A 16,748-nucleotide genomic window follows, 5' to 3' on the forward strand; every position below is an offset into this window, starting at 1 on the left:
AGTTTCTTCTCACCTGATCTCACATGATTTTCAGTATGAACATCAAGTACCTGTCTTTCTAGCCTTGCCTTCTTGTAGGAAAGGCTCTATTTACAGTGCATTGTTCAGGGAAGCCATATTAGGTTTTTGTTTGTTTTTGTTTTTTGTTTGTTTGTTTTGCACTAATATGAAGTTCCTTGTTTAACCAATGTGACCCAGACAACAGCTCCTAGGATAAATGATACAAAGGGCCACCAATTTATGTGTGATGGTGCTTTGCCAAGCTTCAGACTAACTCAGTCCAGGATTTGGGAAAGATATACGGGGAGGATTGACCATAGGAAAGTGTGAGGGGAAGAGTTAGCAGAGATACAGTAAAAGAGTGACAGTATAGGTCCTGAATGAGAAGGAGCAAATTAGCAGTTTCTGGCACTGCCTGATTTCTGACAGATTTCTAATTCCATTCCCTGGGCATACCCCAAGTAAGCACCTCTCCCTGCCTTTGAACGATGACTTAAGTGAATCCTTGTGTGTTGAAACCCAGGCATAACTTGAAAATTTAGTTTCCTCACTGCAAAAAATACAGAGCTGAAATTCAAGAGAATTAGGTTCTAACCTTGGACAAGTCACCTCTGGAGCTTCTAGCTCTAAATATATGATATAAAAATAAAAAATTAGTATTAGCTCTAACTTTCTAATTTTTTTATCTCGTTTTTATTTTCTAATGATCTCACTCCTACTAAGAAGTCTGTTAACTTTTTTAGATGTTGAGGACATGTTCACTTCCAGATCTCTCAAAATTGTTCAGAACACTGATGGATGTTCCCACTGTAGGAGATGTTTGTCAAGACAATCTTGAAATAGATGAAATTGAAGATGAGCATATTAAAGAAGGACCTTCTGATTCTGAAGACATGTGAGCATGATGTCATTAACAAATACTAGCACTAACAGAATTTTTGAGTTTATAGGAGTTCTAGAGATGTGACTCACCTAGGCAGTTTTAAAAAATGATCTATAACTGATTTTTTCACTACTTCTTTACCTTTATACAGCATTTTTAAAGTACAGTCATGCAAGTTTTGACATGTATAGTTGCCTCTAAGTAATATAATGACTTACTCTCACTTTGAAGAATATAAGAAAATGATTTCTATGTGTGCTCTCTTATTCACTACTGAACATGTAGGACCTTGACTTGGCCATGGGGTACATGTGTAATAAATTTTGCTTAAATGAATGAATATTAGGGTGATGATTATTTAACAGTTTAATGCCACATGATACAGGGATTGAAGTGGGAAATTGTGAAATATGTACTATTCTACAGTTCACCAGGGAAAAGACCAGAAAGCCTCTATATCTCTCTCCTGCCATGTATGATTTCAAAACTATGGCAGTGGAGAGTTAGCAGGTAGACCAGTTGTTTTATTTGCATATGTATGTGAACATACATTTAATTGCTTTCCCAAAATTCCTTTCTTCATGATCCACAGGGAATCTAGAATCTGAGAGAAATTTAACCAACACTTCTGAGAACTATGGGAAGTGATAGCCCCTTAGACAGTAATCTTTTTCCACCCTCTTTGCAACAAGTAAGCCCTCCTATGTTACTCTGCACTGTCAGCGCAGAGCTTGATGCAGGACTTGATCTCAAAAACCATGAATGATATCATGACCTGAGCAGAAACCAAGAGTCGGTTGCCCAACCAACTGAACCACCTAGGTGTCTCTAAAATCACCATTGTTTTAATCTGACTGCCACAATAGCTTGTTTGTGACTTGTGTTCTTTTAACTACTAGTTGATGACAGAATTTTAAAATTTAAGTTAGAAGCTTTTAATATTAATTTAAAATTTTGAAAACCAAGTTAAAAAAATAAAATAAAAAATTGAAAACTAAGCTATTTTTATTTTTTTAAGATAGATATTTATTTATTTATTTATTTTAAATATATGAAGTTTATTGTCAAATTGGTTTCCATAGAACACCCAGTGCTCATCCCAAAAGGTGCCCTCCTCAATGCCCATCACCCACCCTCCCCTCCCTCCCACCCCCCATCAACCCTCAGTTTGTTCTCAGTTTTTAAGAGTCTCTTATGCTTTGGCTCGCTTCCACTCTAACCTCTTTTTTTTTTTTCCTTCCCCTCCCCCATGGGTTTCTGTTAAGTTTCTCAGGATCCACATAAGAGTGAAACCATCTGGTATCTGTCTTTCTCTGTATGGATTATTTCACTTAGTGTAACACTCTCCAGTTCCATCCATGTTGCTACAAAGGGCCATATTTCATTCTTTCTCATTGCCACGTAGTACTCCATTGTGTATATAAACCACAATTTCTTTATCCATTCATCAGTTGATGAACATTTAGGCTGTTTCCCTAATTTGACTATTGTTGAGAGTGCTGAACTAAGCTATTTTTAAAAGTAGGTTAGTGCATACCAGGAAATTTCACTTAATGTTTTCCTTGGGAAAAAAACATTTCTTTTTGTTGTTATTCAAACTTCACTCAAGGTCATATAATAAGAAAATCTAAAAAGTGAATTCAGGGCCACATTTAAAAATATGTATAAGACAAATTTTTGAATGCTTCTTCCAAAAAAGATGTTAGTCTTATACTTTTCTTATAATGGCAGACTTAGCAGCCCCACTGACTTTTAATACCATCTGTGGAGGGCACTAATTCCTCCAGGCTGGCCACTAGAAGATTTAATCAACAGATTAATGTTTACTCATTGTTACAATGGTACATAGTGTATGTGCATGCTATGTTAGTCTTTTAATTAAATACTAAGTTAAATGCTAATAGTAGGATGAACCAAAAGATTAGATATACTCTCTTTCTCGTTCTAATGAGGTGCTATGCTTTTCTATACCTGCTACAAAGTGTAGAAGTTTGTACACATAAATAAAAACTAAAGATATTTCTACATTAAAAGATTATTTTTTTTCCATTAATGGAAAATTTATTTAAGATCTTGCATAATACCATTTATATTTTAGCTCTTCAGTAAACACTTGTTTATTTGATTGGAATCTAAACTTAAATCAGCTTTTCTAGTGGGTGAAATCCTCAGCGTGGGTACATAACCTCTTTCAGAAGATCTCATAGATCTAAGAGGCAAATCATAAGAGAAATAAAGTCATTGAGTATGTTTTGGGGGTATTATAGAAGTGGTGAGATTTCAATCCTTTCTGTGCTATTTATTGACTGTGCAATTGAGTGTATAGCCTTGTGCAAGACATATAAACACTTTGATTCAGTTTCCATGTCTCTAAAGTGAGTTATATGTAGGTAAAATTTTAGTAATAGAATAAAACTGAATAAATAAACTAAATAAAATAAAGTACTATATAAAAGTAAGGTATTATTGGCCTAAATTAATTTGTTCCAGCATCTTTAATCCCATGAAAATAAAATTAATATCCTGAGCAATGCCTTGGAAATAAGATAATCTAGCAAAGATTATTATGGTTAATATATTGTAATTATGTGGTAAAGTTTACTTGCTATGTATTTTAGAAATGTTTTCAAGGATAAACATGTAAAGATAAGATTTCTGGTGACTATTTTTATTCACTAGATCATCCTGTGAACCTGAATGTAAAATTCCATAAGTATTTTCATTTCTAAAAGTTCAAATGCTCAATGAATGTTTATATGAAAAGCCTTTCATATAGGATACTACCATTATACATCCGCGTGAATATTCTGCTGAATTTTCAAAATTACATAGAAGAAAAATATTTGAATATTAAGTATTTTTTTTGAAAGCAAGTGAAAAATCTCTTTAGTCTGGCCTTTTAAAACACTGAAACATTCTTTCAAAATTTAAGCAGTGAATAGCATTGATAGTTTTATAATTCTCTTTCGGCACTCAAGATCACACAAGTCATCTTCGGGTTTATGTATTCCAGAATATGTACCATGTGCTGTATTTTATAATTGTATCAGTCCTCATTTACTTTTACCTATGTAGGTTTTTTCAGATTTCTTTTTATCCACTATTAGTACTTTTAAGTATAAAGGAGCACATGTATATTGAAGTAAAATTTCAAAATAAGGTAACATTTTGGTAACATTTACTTTAATCTTTCAAAATTTCAGTGTATTTGAAGAAACTGACACAGATTTACAAGAGCTTCAGGCCTCTATGGAACAGTTACTTAGGGAACAACCTGGAGAAGAATACAGTGAGGAGGAAGAATCCATCTTAAAAAACAGTGACATAGAGCAGACTGCAAATGGGACAGATGTAGCAGATGAGGATGACAATCCCAGCAGTGAAAGTGCCCTAAATGAAGAATGGCATTCGGGTACGTGGTCATGATCATGGACCTTTCTTTTTTCAGTGTATACAATTATTTCAAGTAGAATATATTTTTCTGTTATCTGATACAAACCATTTCCAACTTTGAATAAAACTGAAGTATGCTTCTGTGTCTCTGACTTTATTCATGCCTTTTCTTCTCACACAAATGTCCATATACATTTGTTCCATTTCTTTCCCGTTAAATTTTAGAAATGCTTTTGAAGCAAGGCGCCTGGGTGGCTCAGTTGGTTAAGTGTGTGACTCTTGATCTAGGCTCAGGTCATGATCTCACGGGTTCGTGAGTTCGAGCTCCACATCGGGCTCTGTGCTGACGGTGCAGAGCCTGCTTGGGATTTTGTCTCTCCCTCTCTCTGCCTCTTCCCAGCTTGCACTCTCTTGTCTCTCTCAAAATAAATAAATTTTAAAAGAGAAGAAATGCTTTTGAAGGATTTTCATTGTTTTCTTATCTTCCTTGACTTATTTTTCTAGTACTAAAGATAATAGCCTAGTTTTCCTAGCAGTTTATATTTTACAAAGAGCTTCCACATACAGTGGTTAACCAGCAAGGTTAATACTAAAAACAGTTTTTAAAACGTTGACACTTTTTTTTTAAATTGTTGTTTGTTGATAGCATTACCCCCAAGATACATAGAAAATCTGTGTAATCAAGAACTATATTATGTTTATTTGGGAAGAAGAGCTAATGTGAAAAGGAACAATTCTTCAGTAATTTTGTCTTTTACTAGACTATTTCTTTTTTTAAAAAAAAATTTTTTTTCAACGTTTTTTTATTTATTTTTGGGACAGAGAGAGACAGAGCATGAACGGGGGAGGGGCAGAGAGAGAGGGAGACACAGAATCGGAAACAGGCTCCAGGCTCCGAGCCATCAGCCCAGAGCCTGACGCGGGGCTCGAACTCACGGACCGCGAGATCGTGACCTGGCTGAAGTCGGACGCTTAACCGACTGCGCCACCCAGGCACCCCTTACTAGACTATTTCCAAGTGTCTTGGACATATACATGACATAAAACATAGATAGCATTTGTATTTTCTAAGTGCTTTACTAAAGTTTTATGATATGTAGCATAAGTCATCTGCCTCCTGCGTGCTTTTTCATGCTTTGGCCCATGTTTAATGTCAACTTTTTAAAAACAGTAGTTAGGGTTGGTTGCCTCAGTACAGAACATATGGGTATGCTTTTTTCATTTTTTACTCAATTAGAATGCTTTTATTCTAGTTTACTGTTTATGTCTATAAAAGATTCCCAAAGTAACATTCCTTTTTTTTTTTTTTAAGTTTGTTTTTATTTATTTTTGAGAGAGAGAGAGACCATGTGTGCACACCAGCAGGGGAGGGGGCAGATAGAGAAGGAGAGAAGGAATCTCCAGTAGTCTCCACGCTGTCAGCACAGAGCCCAGTGCAAGGCTCGATGCAGGGCTCAATTGCACCAACTGTGAGATCATGACCTGAGTCGAGATCAAGAGTGGACCTCTGACTGACTGAGCCACCCAGGTGCCCCAACCCAAAGTAACATTCTTGTTAAGACAGATTTACAAATACACCGATTTCCTATATAAATGGCAATAATTATAATGATAAAATCTTTCTAGTGAAAGTACAAGTAGTCTGTTTCAGTGACCTCACTCAGTTGTGAAAAAGAATTTTAGTCTTTTAGGGTAAGAATTATTTTATTCATTCTTTTTAGTCTTAAAATATCTTCTTTTTATTTCTGCATTTTAGATAACAGTGATGGTGAGATTACTAGTGAATGTGAATATGATAGCGTCTTTAATCATTTAGAGGAACTGAGACTTCACCTGGAGCAGGAAATAGGCTTTGAAAAATTCTTTGAGGTTTATGAGAAGATAAAGGTAAGTAAAATGTCAATTAAAACATTTAACTTTGGGTCACCTGGCTGGCCCAGTTGATAGAGCATCTGACTCTTGACCTCAGGGTCATGAGTGCAAGCCCCATGTTGGGCATGGAGCCTATTTAAGAAAAAATTTAACTTTGAAATATGCTCTTTTTGAATTACTAGTGAAATGTCAGTGATATTTATAGGTCAATAGATTTATCATAAATAATAAAGTTTCCAATTAAAGTTAATATTCAAGCATTAATTTATATTTGGAAATTTGGTATAGGCTATTCATGAAGATGAAGATGAAAATATTGAGATTTGTTCAACAATAGTTCAGAATATTTTAGGAAATGAACATGAACATCTTTATGCCAAGATTCTTCATTTAGTCATGGCAGATGGAGCCTATCAAGAAGGTAAGATTTCCTCAGTCTATTTTAAGTAAATGTGCAAAAAACAGGATGTAAATTACTGAGCTTTTATCACATGCATTTTGGTGAAATCTATATTGGAATCATATCCAGTACTTACGAGCAATTATAAAATTAACCATGTCATATACTGTTACTGATTCTACCATATTTTCATTGACTTAAGTCCTTTAGGTCCATATTTTTACTTAGTTTATAAGTAACATTTGAATGAGATTTTTTAGAAAGACTCCTTATTGGTCAGTGCTAGAAATCAGAATGCTTTAGTAAAGTTTTAGACATACATGCTTCAGCAGTATGTACAGTTTCTCCTAATACCAAATATAATCTCTTCCATTCACAGTAAGTGGAGTTCATTTATAGTGGTTTATATGTAAACCATTTTTCTGTTTGGAAAATATTTACCTACAGAATGACACAAAATATATTTGAATTTTATGGAAAATTATTAAAGTTAAAAATGGTGTTGCCCCTTAAATTTAGTCAATTTAGACATGGAACAAGACCAGTAGTATAGTCCTAACTCTGTGACAAGCTAGTAATGTGACATTAAGTAATTTCTTTGAAATTTCAGTTTCCATTGCTATAAAAGGATGATCACTATTCTAATGTATTGTGAACTGTTTTCAAAATACTTATTAAGTGCTTCTTGTAACCTAGCACTTTATTACTAATTGACATTAAACGACATAGTGTTTTATTTACATGTTGTTTACAGTTCTCTTGGGAGATGAAACCTAAGTATATGAAAGTGTAAAACTATATGTAAAAAATGCATATTCTAAAGTACTTTTCAGTGCAGTAGGAATTAGAGAAGGGAAGCTTGGATTGTGAAAAATGGAAAGAAATGTAGAGCCATACTTGTCAAAAAACAGAGTGAAAACTAATTGATGTGTATTAGAGTTGAAATCACCCTATCAGAAGCTTCTTGTTGTAAATAGTCTTTGTTGTAGGGAAGTGTGGAATCACTATATTGTACATCTGAAACTAATATTACACTGCATATTAACTAAAATTTAAATAAAAACTAAAAAAAACCCCAAAGTAGTCTTTGTGATTAGATACTATGAAATGTTTAAAATACATAGAGGAAATCAGTGAAGATTTGTAAACTGACAAAGTGAAGATGTTTTGTAAAGTTCAATCTAGCAGCAGTATTCTGGATATCTTGGAGAGTACTGAGATTGCAAATAAGATCTTTTTTGAAACTGTAGATGTGTTTGGGCATGGGAGGGTGAATACCTGGATTTAGTGTTCATAGGAATGGAGCATCAATATTCAGCTCAGATATTTCAGAATCAGGCTTTTAATAAAAATATTTGATATGTTTATTAATCAAGTTTCCTAAAATCAAATTCAAGAATTTTTTTTATTTTGGGAGCAGCTTCACTTATTTAAGGTATAAACTTATTTATATTGACCAAAAAGCTCAGCCAAAAAAAAATGTTTTTTTAAATTTGATAATAAAAATAAAAATCTTTTAGGGGCGCCTGGGTGGCTCAGTCAGTTAAGCGTCCGACTTCAGCTCAGGTCATCATCTCACGGTCTGTGATTTAGAGCCCCACATCGGGCTCTGTGCTGACAGCTCAGAGCCTGGAGCCTGCTTCCGATTCTGTGTCTCCCTCTCTCTCTGACCCTCCCCCATCCATGCTCTATCTCTCTCTGTCTCAAAAATAAATAAACATTAAAAAAAATTTTTTTTTAAATAAAAATCTTTTAAAAATTATAATAGTTATCGTTAAATCAAAACTAGAAAATCTTAAGGTACAGTGAGTACTCTTACCATATAGCTTCAGAAACCACTGTGTCTTCATTAGTATTCTTAACAAAATAATAACTGTCAAGAAAATGTTAGGGCCATTAGCAACAAGTAATGGATTGAATATAAGCCAGTAGATAGTGCTGCATATATTCTTCAATATGATTTTCTTTAGCCCCCTTAATAATCACAAACAGGCAAAAACAAAGCAATGTGTCCTATTTATGGTGGTGCAATGAAATCTATCAATAGAAACTTAAAGGAGCTCCTTTCTTTTCAAATTTTTTTTTACTTGAGTATAGATGACACACATGGTCATATTAGTTTCAGGTGTACAACATAACTATTTGACAAGTTTATACTTTATGCTGTGCTTACCTCAAGTATAGCTACCGTTGGTCACCAGGCAACACTACTGCAATATCATTGATTGTATTCTTTATACTGTGCCTTCTTCCTATGATTTATTCATTTAATAACTGGAAGCCTGTATTTCCCACTCCTCGTTAACCCTTTTGCCTATCCTCCCAACCCCACCCCCTTCTCTGGCAATGATCAGTTGTCTATATTTATAAATCTGCTTCTGCTTTTTGTTTATTCATTTTTTTTTTAGATTCTACATATGAGTGAAATCATATGGTATTCCTTTTTCTCAGTCTAACTTATTTTACTTAGCAGAATACCTGTAGGTCCATCTATGTTGTCACAGAGGGTACAATCTCATCCTTTTTTATGACAATGTGATATTCCAGTGTGTGTGTATGTGTGTGCACTCGTGCATACACACATCTTCCTTATCTATTCATATGTCAAAAGACACTTAGGTTGCTTCCATATCTTGGCTATTGGTAATAATACTGCAATAAACATAGGGGTGCATATATATTTTCAAATTAGTGTATTCTTTTTCTTTGGATAAAACCTATTAGTGGAGTTATTGGATCGTGTGGTATTTCTATTTGTGAGTTTTTGAGGAACCTCCATTATGGTTTTCCACAGTAGCTATGCCAGTTTACTTTCCACCAGCAATGTACGAGGGTTCCTTTTGCTCCATACCCTCACCAACACTTATTATTTCCTCTCTTTTTGATACTAGCTATTCTGATGTATGTAAAGTAATATCTCATTGTGGTTCTCATTTGCATTTCTCTGATGACTAGTGATGGTGAGCATCTTTTCATGTGGCTGTCAGCCATCTGTATGTCTTCCTCAGAAAATGTCTATTCAGGTCCTTTGCCTATTTTTTAATTGGATTGTTTGATTTTTTCATGTGGGGTCGTATATGTTGTTAACATATGACAGAAATGTCATTTGCAAATATCTTCTATTCATTAGGTTGCCTTTTTGTTTAGTTGATTGTGTTGTTTACTATGCAAAAGTTTGTTATTTTGATGTGGTCCTAATAGTTTATTTTTGCTTCTGTTTCCCTTGCCTGAGGAGACACATCTAGAAAAATGTTACTGTGGCTGATGTCAGGGTAATTCCTTTCGGTGTTCTCTTCAAGGATTTTTATGGTTTCTGGTCTCATGTTAGGGCTTTAATCTATTTTGAATTTATTTTTGTGTATGATGTTAGAATGGGTCCAGTTTCATTCATTTACATATATGTAGGTCTCTAATTTTTCCACCATTTATTGAAGAAACTGTCTTTTTCCCACTGTATATTCTTGCCTCCTTTGTCATAGATTAATTGACCATATAATTATAGGTTTATTTGTAGACTTTCTGTATTCTTCCATTAATCTTTATGTCTATTTTTGTGCCAATACCATACTGTTCTGATGACTACAACTTTATAGTATATATTAAAATCTGGAATTATGATACCTGCAGCTCTGCTTTTCTTTCTTAAGATTGTTTTGGCTATAAGGGGTCTTTTGTGTTTGCATACAAATTTGAGTATTCTAGTTTTATGGAAAATGCTGTTGGTATTTTGATAGGGATTGATTACATTGAATATGTAGATTGCTTTGGGTAATACAGAGCTTTTGGCATTATTAATTCTTCTAATCCATGAGCATGGAATATCTTTCCATTTGTGTCATCTTCAATTTATTTCATTGGTGTTTTATAGTTTTCACTTCTTTGGTTTATTCCTAGATATTTTATTATTTTTGGTGCAATTGTAAATGAAAATTATTTTCTTAAATGCCCTTTCTACTACCTCATTTTTGGTGTATAGAAATGCTACTGATTTCTGAGTATTAATTTTGTATCCTGAAACTTTACTGAATTATTTATTTCATCTAGTAGTTGTTTGGTGGATTTTCCGTGTATACTATCATGTCATCTGCAAATAGTGACAGTCTAACTTCTTCACCAGTTTGGATGCCTATTACTTCTTTTTCTCATCTGATTGTTGTGGCTAGGACTTTGAGTATTATGTTGAATAGTAGAGGCAAGAATGGACATAACTTGTCTTGTTCCTGATATTAGAAGGCTCTCAGTTTTTCACCATTGAGTATGATAGTAGCTATGGGTTTTTAATATATGTTCTTTATTATGTTGAGGTATATTCCATCTAAACCTACTTTGTTAGGAGTTTTTATCTTAAATGGGTATTGAATTTTATCAAATGATTTTCTCCATCTATTGATGATCATATGATTTTTATCCTTTGTTTTGTTAATGTAGCATATCACATTGATTGACTTGTGAATATCAAACCATCCTTACATCCCCAGGATAAATCCCACTTGATTGTGGTAAACGATCCTTTCAATGTATTGATGAATGCAGTTTGTTAATATTTTATTGATGATTTTTGCATCTGTGTTCATCAGGGATATTGACCTGTACTTTTCTCTTTTTGTGGTGTGTTTGTCTGGTTTTGGTGTCAGAGTAATGCTGGCTTTGCAGAATGTACTTGGAAGCTTTCCTCCTTCTATTTTTGGAATAGTTTGAGGAGAATAGGTATTAATTCTTCTTTAAATGTTTGGTAGAATTCACCTGTGAATCCATCTAATTCTGGACTTCTATTTTTGTCATTATCAATTCAGTTTATTAACAGTGATCTGTCTTCAGATTTTCTATTTCTTATTCAATTTTGGAAGATGGTATGTTTCTAGGAATGTATCCATTTCTTCTAGTTGTCCAGTTTGTTGGCATATAATTTTTTGTAGCTTTCTTATAATCCTTTGTGTTTCTATGGTGTCATGGGTTACTTCTCTCTCATACCTGATTTTATGAATTTGGGTCTTTTCTCTTTTTTTTTCTTGAGGAGTCTTGTTAAGGGTTGTTCAATTTCCTTTATCTTTTCAAAGAACCAGCTCTTGGTTTCATTGATTTTTTTTCTATTGTTTTTTTAGTCTCCATGTCATTTATTTCTGCTCTGAATTTATTATCTTCATTCTGTCTGCTCACCTTGGGATTTGTTCTTTTTCTGATTCCTTTAGGGGCAAGGTTACATTGTTTATTTAAGCTTTTTCTTGTTTCTTGATATAGGCCTCTGTTGGTTTATTTTCTTCTTTGAACTGCTTTGGTTGTGTGTCCCAGAGATTTTGGGCCATTGTGTTTTCATTTTCATTTCATTTCATTTGTCTCCATGTATTTTTTTGTTTCTTTGTTTCCTTAACCCATTGGTTTCTTTACTATCATGGTGATTAGCCTTCACATGTTTGGGTTTTTTTCCAGTTTTTATCTTTGATTTATTTCTAGTTTCATACTGTTGTGGTCAGAAAAAATGCATGGTATAATTTCAGTTTTCTTAAATTTATTAAGGGTTGTTTTGTGGCCAAACATGTAATCTATTCTGGAGAATGTTCCATGTGCATTTGAAAAGAATGTGTATTCTGTTGTTTTAGGATGAAATGTTCTATATATATCTTTATGTCCATCTGGTTTAATACCCTTCAAAGATGCTCTTTCCTTTTGGTTTCCTGCCTGGGTGATCTAGCTAATGATGTAAGTCGAGTGTTAAAGTCTCTTACCATTGTTATATTACCATTAATTTCTCCATTAATGTTTGCTTTAAGTATTTAGGGTGCTTCAGTGTTGGGTGCATGGATGTTTACTATTGTTATAGCCTCTTGTTGGATTTATCCCTTTATCGTTATGTAATGCCCTTTTTGTTTCTTGTTAACAATCTTTGTTTTAAAGTGTGTTTTGTCTAATATAAGTATTGCTACCATGGCCTTTTTTTTTTTTTTTTTTCACTTCCATTTGTTTGGTAAGTGATTTTCCATCCCTTCAATTTTAGTCTATATGTGTCTTTAGGTCTGCAGTGAATCTCTTGTCAGCAGCATGTAGATGGGTCGTTGGTTTTTTATCCATTCCATCACCTTATGTCTTTGATTGGACCATTTAAAGTAATCAATTGACAGATACGTACTTATTGCCATTCTGTTGTTTTCTGATTATTTTTGTAGTTCTCTGTTACTTTCTTCTTCTCTTGCTCTCTTTGTTTTTTATTTTATTTTTATTTTTTTAATGTTTATTTTTGAGAGAGAATGTGAGCAGGAGAGGGGCAGAGAGAGGGGGACAGAGGATATGAAGCAGGCTCTGTGCTGATAGCAGCAAGCCCCATGTGGGGCTGGAACTCACCAACTGTGAGCATGACCTGAGCCAAAGTTGGACACTTAACCAACTGAACCACCCAGGTGCCCCTGCTCTCTTTCTTTGTGATTGATGAGTTTCTGTAGTATTATGTTTGACTTTTTTTTTTTTTTTTTGTCTTTATTTTTTGTAAATCTGTTACAGGTTTTGGGCTTGTAGTTATATGAGGATCATATATAACATCTAAATGTATAGCAGTCTATACTAATTTGATGATCATTTAAATTCAAACACATTCTTTTTTATTTTTTTAAGGTACTACATCTTTTATTTTTTATTTTTATTTAAATCCAAGTTAGTTAACATATAGTGTAATAATGGTTTTAGGAGTAGAATTTAGTGATTAATCACTGACATGTCACACTCAGTGCTCATCTCAATAAGTGCCCTCCATTTGCCCATCACCCATTTAGTCTGTCCCCCAACCCAACATTCCTCCAGCAACCGTCAGTTTCTTCTCTGTATTTAAGAGTGCATTTTGGTTTCCCTCACTCTGTTTTTATCTTATTTTTCTTTCTTTTCCCATATGTTCGTCTGTTGTATTTCTTAAATTCCATATATGAGTGAAATTATATGATATTTCTCTTTCTATGACTGACTCCACTTAGCATAATACATTCTAGTTCCTTCCATGTTGTTGCAAATGGCAAGATTTTTCATTCTTTTGGATTGCTGAGTAATATTCCATTGTATATGTATACCATATCTTCTTTGTCCATTCTTCAGTTGATGGACATCTGGGTTCTTTCCTTAGTATGGCTAGTGTTAATAATATTACTATAAACATTGCGGTGCATGTACCCCTTTGAATCTGTATTTTTGTATCCTTCGGGTAAATACTTAGTAGTGTAATTGATGGGTCATAGGGTAACTCTATTTTAACTTTTGGAGGAAACTCCATACTGTTTTCCAGAGTGGCTGCAACAGTTTGCATTCCCACCAACAATGCAAAAATGTTTCCCTTTCTCTACATCCTTGCCAACATTTGTTGTTTCCTGAGCTGTTAATTTTAACCATTCCAACAGCTGTGAGGTGGTGTCTGTTATGTTCAATATGTATTTCCCTGATAATGAGTGATGCTGAGCATCTTTTCATGTGTCTATTAGGCATGGAAAAGTGTCTGTTCATGTCTTCTGCCCATTTTTTCATTGCATTATTTGTTTTTTGGGTATTCAGTTTGATAAGTTTTTTATAGATTTTGAATACTAACCTTCTGTCTGATATGTCATTTGTAAATATCTTCTCCCATTCCATTGGTTACCTTTTAGTTTTGTTGACAGTTACTTTCTCTGTGCAGAAGCTTCTTGTCTTCATGAGATCCTGGTGCTTCGTTTTTGTTTTGTTTCCCTTGCCTCAGGAGACACATCTAGTAAGAAGTTGCTGTGGCTGAGGTCAAAGAGGTTGCTGCCTGTGTTCTCCTCTAGGATTTTGATGGTTTCCTGTCTTACATTTAGGTCTTTCATCCCTTTTGAATTTATTTTTGTGTATGGAGTAAGAAAGTGGTCCAGGTTCATTCTTGTGCATGTCGCTGTCCAGTTTTCCCAACACCACTTGCTGAAGAATATCCTATTGAATGTTCTTTCTTGCTTTGTCAAAGGTTAGTTGTCTATACATTTGTGGATTTATTTCTGGGTTCTCTATTCTGTTCCATTGGTCTGTGTCTATTTTTGTTTCAGTACCAGTCTGTCTTGTTGATTATAGCTTTGTAATACAGTTTAAATCCAGAATTGTGATGCCTCCAGCTTTGCTTTGCTTTTTCAAGATTATTTTGGCTATTCTGGGTCTTTTCTGGTTCCATATGAATTCTAGAATTGTTTGTTCTAGCTCTGTGAAGAATGCTGGTGTTATTTTGATAGGGATTGCATTGAATTTGTAGACTGTTTTGGGTAGTGTAGACATTTCTTTTTACTTTTGTTAAAGTTTTTTTTTTTTTTTTTTTTTTTTTGAGAGAAAGAGACAGAGCATGAGCGGGGGAGGGGCAGAGAGAAGGGGAAGCACAGAATCCTAAGCAGGCTCCAGTCTCTGAGCTGTAGCACAGAGCCCGAGGCGGGGCTCAAACTCACAAACTGTGAGATCATGACCTGAGCTGAAGTCAGATGCTTAACTGAGCGACCCAGGTGCCCCAAAGGTACTGTGGACATTTTAACAGGATTTGTTCTTTCAGTCCATGAGCATGGAGTGTTTTTCCATTTCCTTGCATCTTCTTCAATAAGCTTTCTATAGTTTTCAGCATACAGATCTTTTGCCTCTTTGGTTGGGTTTATTTCTAGGTGTTTTATGGTTTTGGGTGCAATTGTAAATGGGATCACTTCATTGATTTCTCTTTCTGCTGCTTCATTATTGGTGTATAGAAATGACACAGATTTCTGTACATGATTGTATATCCTGCAACTTTGCTGAATTCATGTACCAGTTCTAGCAGTTTTTGGTGGAGTCTTTCAGGTTTTCCACATACAGTATCGTGGCATTTGTGAAGAGCGAAAGTTTGACTTTTTCCTTGCCAATTTGGATGCCTTTTATTTCTTTTTGTTGTTTGATTGTTGAGGCTTGGACTTCCAGTACTGTGTTGAACAACAATAATAAAAGTACACATCCCTGTTGTGTTCCTGACCTTAGGGGGAAAGCTGTCAGTTTTTCCCCATTCAGGGTGATATTAGCTGTGGGTCTTTTGTATATGACCTTTATCATCTTGAGGTGTGATCCTTGTATCCCTATTTTCTTGAGGGCTTTTGTCAAGAAAGAATGCTGTATTTCATCAAATGCTTTTTCTGCATTTGTTGAGAGGATCTTGGTTCTTATCCTTTCTTTTATTAATGTGATGTATCATGTTGATTGATTTGCAGACATTGAACCACTCCTGCAGCCCAGAAAAAAAATCACACTTGATTGTGGGGAATAATTCTTTTAGTGTATTGTTGGATTCGATTTTCTAGTATCTTGTTGAGAATTTTTGCATCCATGTTCATCAGGTAAATTGGTCTGTAATTCTCCTTTTTAGTGAATTCTTTATCTGGTTTTGGAATCAAGGTAATGCTGGCTTCACAGAGTGAGTTTGGAAGTTTTCCTTCCATTTCTGTTTTTTGTTTTTTGTTTTTTTGTTTTTTTTTAATTAACATCTTCAAAAGAACAGGTATTAACTCTTCTTTAAATGTTTGGTAGAATTCCCCTGGGAAGCCATCTGATCCTGGACTCTTGTTGGGACATTTTTTTTATTACTGATACAATTTCTTTACTGGTTTTGTGTCTATTCAAATTTTCTATTTCCTCCTGTTTCATTTTGGATAGTTTATATGTTTCTAGGAATTTGCCCATTTCTTCCAGATTGCCCAATTTGTTAGTATATAATTGCTCATAATATCCTCTTATTATTATTGGTGTTTCTGCAGTGTTGGTTGTCATCTCTCCTTTCTCATTTGTGATTTTATGTATTTCAGTCCTTTCCTTTTAAATAACGTTGGCTATGCGTTTATCCATTTTGTTAATTCTTTCAAAGAACTAGCTCCTGGTCTTATTGATCTGTTTCTACCGATTTCTGCTCTAATCTTTATTATTTCCCTTTCTCTGCTGGTTTTGGGCTTCATTTGATGTTCTTTTCCCAGCTTCTTTAGTTGTAAGGTTGGGTTGTATATTTGAGAGCTTTCTTCCTTCTCTAAGAAGGCCTGGATATACTTCCCTCTTATGACCACCTTTGCTGCATCCCAGAGATTTTGGACTGTCTTGTTTTCATTTCCATGTACTTTTAAATTTCCTCTTTAATTTCTTGGTTCACCCATTCATTCTTTAGTAGGATGTTTTTTAATCTCCAAGTATTTGTGGTCTTTCCAAATTTTTTTCTTGTGGTTGATTTCATGT

General features: G+C 34.3%; 1 protein-coding gene across 7 annotated transcripts in view; it reads left to right on the forward strand.

The window, feature by feature from the left end:
• NEK1 (NIMA related kinase 1) overlaps positions 1-16,748 on the forward strand; it is a 215,972-nt gene that overhangs the window by 184,271 nt on the left and 14,953 nt on the right. For all 7 annotated transcript variants that reach the window (XM_042983644.1, XM_042983645.1, XM_042983649.1 and 4 more), the window contains 4 exons: positions 744-895; positions 4,087-4,295; positions 6,033-6,163; positions 6,437-6,569. In XM_042983644.1, the coding sequence (XP_042839578.1) occupies positions 744-895; positions 4,087-4,295; positions 6,033-6,163; positions 6,437-6,569 (625 nt within the window). The remainder of the gene's footprint in view (positions 1-743; positions 896-4,086; positions 4,296-6,032; positions 6,164-6,436; positions 6,570-16,748) is intronic.

Source organism: Panthera tigris, chromosome B1 (assembly GCF_018350195.1).
Source record: "Panthera tigris isolate Pti1 chromosome B1, P.tigris_Pti1_mat1.1, whole genome shotgun sequence".
Lineage (NCBI taxonomy): Eukaryota > Metazoa > Chordata > Mammalia > Carnivora > Felidae > Panthera > Panthera tigris.